At 32.8% G+C, this 3,703-nt stretch overlaps 1 protein-coding gene across 1 annotated transcript; it reads right to left on the reverse strand.

The window, feature by feature from the left end:
- Positions 1-955: 955 nt before the first annotated feature.
- On the reverse strand, positions 956-1,999 carry LOC116346280. Its single transcript, XM_031776225.1, has 4 exons — positions 1,701-1,999; positions 1,486-1,562; positions 1,215-1,419; positions 956-1,121 (listed from the first exon to the last, which is right to left on the reverse strand). Exons 1-4 carry the CDS (start codon positions 1,744-1,746, stop codon positions 1,033-1,035), a joined length of 417 nt encoding a protein of 138 aa, XP_031632085.1. The 5' UTR covers positions 1,747-1,999; the 3' UTR covers positions 956-1,032.
- Positions 2,000-3,703: the final 1,704 nt, after the last annotated feature.

Consider the following 3,703-nt stretch of genomic DNA (forward strand, 5'->3'; position numbering starts at 1 on the left):
ATTTTTTGTCATTTTTGGCCATTTTTGGCCATTTTCGCACTATCAAAGGCCATATCGTGAAGACAAGAATTTTCAGGGATATAAGCTATGCGGCATTTTATAGCTTAGACTTGGGCCTTAAAATCGGTGAAATTTTCAAGTGACCATGAAAGGCTAGTTTTCGAGCTAATGACCATTATGTGTCCGGCCAAACGGTAACTTTTTGGTTTTTGGCCAATTTGGCCACTCCAACTTGAAATTTTTGGACCGAAAATGACTCCATTCGATAGCTCACCTCAAGACCTTTCCAATGATATGCATATGTCTGGGAGGGTGTAAAGTCATGGCGCTTCGGTGACCATAGGGAAAAAAGTCGAAAAGTGACTTTTGGAGGCCGGCCACGGTCAACATGGCGCCCAAATCGAAAAGTGCCGGAACAAAAAAGTCTTAGTTTTTTATGTACTTTAATCACAGGAAGTTTCAAAAAGATCAGAAACAACTACGCAAAATTGGCCACAGACAGACAGACATTTTGATTTTTCATAGGAATTCATATGAAATTTTTAAAATAATAAATTTTTCGAACGGATTGATCGATTTCGACGGTTAGGGGGTCGTTGGAAAGGTATTGAGCTCTAGAATAAGAATATAGATGTTTCAGGGGTCAATGACCTCATTTAGTGCCATTTATGGTCATGAAACTGAATTTTGACCCTTTTCTTGAAAGGACCATATTTTGAAGACAGGTGGACCGATTTTCAAACTTTTATATTTTTTCTTGATCTATAGCCCAAGGGCTTTCCAACCATACATCAACCGGGGCCAACGGCCTTCTAGGTCTGGATTTCGTATATTACGTGTATATATAGCGAGTTCGACTTTTCAACACACTAATGTGGTTTCGTCACTCGCGCGAACTGCCGTCCGCTGTGATATTGTTTCACATAAAGTTTAAACAAGCTTTTCATATAATAAAAACATCCGCATATTTTGGACTTTATTACTTGTTGCTGTACACCGTAAGAGTTTTGCAGTATTTTTACCATAAGAGATTCATTTAATTGAAGACCAACACACTTTGGCCAGACAGTCACCATTGAACAAAATGTAGACTCGAATAATAACAGCACGACTAGAAAATACTGAATAATATTTGTTTAAAATCAATGTTCAAAATTTGAATGATATCAACGATTTGTTTTTATTTCATACAATGCTCAAATTGCAATAATTACACCAAAAAATCGTCCACCAGCCAATGAGACTAACAAATATGACAACCAAACCAACTGCTGCAATCAGCAGGGCTAAATAATAGAAAAATGGATGTGGAAGATTCGATAGGACTTCATTGTTGGCCCCAATTAAAAGCGAAATCAGAATGCGTTTTGAATCTGTAAATAACGAACATCCAGTAATGAGTAAAACGAATCCACAAACCTTAAGAAAGAAAAAAAAGTCGGTCTGAACAGCAAAAAAGTATAAGAATTTTTACAATTACACTACCGTAAGCATAAGATTACAAGTTCCAAGTAAAATTTTGTGGTTAAAAATCATTATATTCTGGTGATTAAGTTGATTCACTTATAAAATGAAACATATAGATTTTTTTTTTTAATTGCAAACAATTTCAATAACAGCAATTCAATAGTATTATTATTAGACTAAGCTGCACACTTATCGCAAGCAATATTAAAAGAAATTTAAACAACTGTACATACAGGCTTTTAACACGGTTGTAATTGATTTGAATATCTCGTTATGCATGTGTCACAGACAACAAAAGATATGCGATCCAAAGAACTGAGTACACATAACTGTGTCATAACATAACACTGAACATAAATTCAACTATCGCTCTCTCGCTGAAAATTTTATTTATTTTAAAAATGTGTCGAAATATTCAGCAAAATAATAGAAAAAGAGCGGAAGTATACCAACATACTTCCGCTCTTAATAAATCTACTGGAGCATAAAGTTTCATACGCCAATGGCACTAGACCATGAGTTTATTCTTTTGTCTTGAATTATTCTGTAACCTTTTGTTATGAAAATACTCTATCTTTTTATTGTTTAAAACTAAGTAGTATAGAAATGCCGGTTTCATCCTGCAATATTTACTTCTAAAACACGAAGTAGGTGTAAAGCGAGAAAAACACACATACGCATGAAAGAAACAGCTATTTCTCATTTTTTCTCTCTCACATATTGGTGATTTTAAACGTATTTTTTTTTCTTCTCTTTTTCAAATATTTATTTCAATACATGTTGAGGCTATGACAGTACAAACGAAAAAATGTTTTATTTTAACTGTCTGTCCAATACCTGTATCCTGTATATAATAATAAACTTCGTTATATATCGTTTTAAGTTCATTTATTTAGATAATTTTCACGTTTACACATTCAATGATGATGAGATTTCTTTTGTGTCTGTACAGCATTTACGAATCTTAGGTGAATACAATGTATGACAAACAAACACAATCAAAACGTTGAAATGTTAACGAGTGTAAAAGAGACGATATTACTCAGTTGTTGCTCATTGATTTTAAACAATGCACAGTTGTATGGATGTCCGTGTATAATTCGATGTTTGCTGTTTGTCTGTGTGCGCGCGCGTGTTTTTATATACTATATACGTGTATGTGTATGTATGCGTGAAAATATGCCAAGTTATGTATTACATCGTTTAGAACTAAGTTGGAGTTATGAATTTTTTTCATCGATTAAACAAATGATTGCTTACATTTTCATTACTTAAATGTATGGCAAAAAAACACTTATCATCGCGCCAATCCAGTTTTAAGGGAAATGGCGTGGGAGAATCAATGGCTTTGCTGACCAACTGTTGAGTTTGATTTAACATGTTCCGTAATTTTCAAAAAATTAAAAATTCTCTCATCTGAACAACAAATTTCGTTTTTTTTTTTTTTTTTGGAAGTCACTTTTTGAGGCTAAAATCCCTAGCAAATCGAAAGAATTTTCTCCGCGCAAAACCTCAGGAAATTACAATAAAATCGTTTTTTTTTTTTTTTTTTGGAAGTCACTTTTTGAGGCGAAAATCTCTAGCAAATCGGAAGAATTTTCTCAGCCAAACAAAGTGAAGAGCTAAAAAAAAAAAAAAGGTCTTCACTTTTTTCGTGAAAAACCCTAGCAAATTCGAATAATTTTCGCGAAAATTTTTTTCTCATCCAAATCACAGGGGGGGGGGGTAAACCCCCCCTTCGCACATTACTGACTATAGTATATATAAATTAAATTGCATTACTATGTATTATATATTGTTTACTAGCGATCATAATGAATTATGTTTTGGAGATTGGATTTGACGGTATAGTAAATTAATTGTTATATTATATATATTGCACTCACTGAATGTTTTGATTTTTAAATAGTCACCTATTTAAATAGCATTCTAATCCACAGTTTGTTTACCGTGTAATTTATTGTTTCGCTGAAAAAGCTTTGATTAAAAGTGTTTTGTTTAAAAGTAATGTTGCATTCTATATGTTTACTAAGCATTTCAATTCAGGTGCAAAATGAAACGTGAAAGTTAGACAAAGATAAATAATATGCATGAAATTAAGAATTGTTATATATGAACAATAATAAAAAAAAAATGACAAACTTAATAGATGATGAAGAATATGATTCATCATGTTTACGCTTTTTAATCAGTGACCGGTTCGCGCATATTTCTATGCCTGATAGCTATGCTAAGC

The sequence above is a fragment of the Contarinia nasturtii genome, unplaced genomic scaffold (assembly GCF_009176525.2).
Source record: "Contarinia nasturtii isolate CC-2019 unplaced genomic scaffold, AAFC_CNas_1.1 Cnas_scaffold_1494, whole genome shotgun sequence".
Taxonomy (NCBI): Eukaryota; Metazoa; Arthropoda; class Insecta; order Diptera; family Cecidomyiidae; genus Contarinia; species Contarinia nasturtii.

Excerpts from the sequence above, each read along its gene's own strand:
- LOC116346280 (XM_031776225.1), bottom strand. The coding sequence starts at position 1,746 with ATGCATAACGAGATATTCAAATCAATTACAACCGTGTTAAAAGCCT. Across the intron at positions 1,563-1,700 it reads TACAACCGTGTTAAAAGCCT|TGAATCAACTTAATCACCAG; the intron begins GTATGTACAGTT and ends TCATTTTATAAG. Across the intron at positions 1,420-1,485 it reads CTTGTAATCTTATGCTTACG|GTTTGTGGATTCGTTTTACT; the intron begins GTAGTGTAATTG and ends TTCTTTCTTAAG.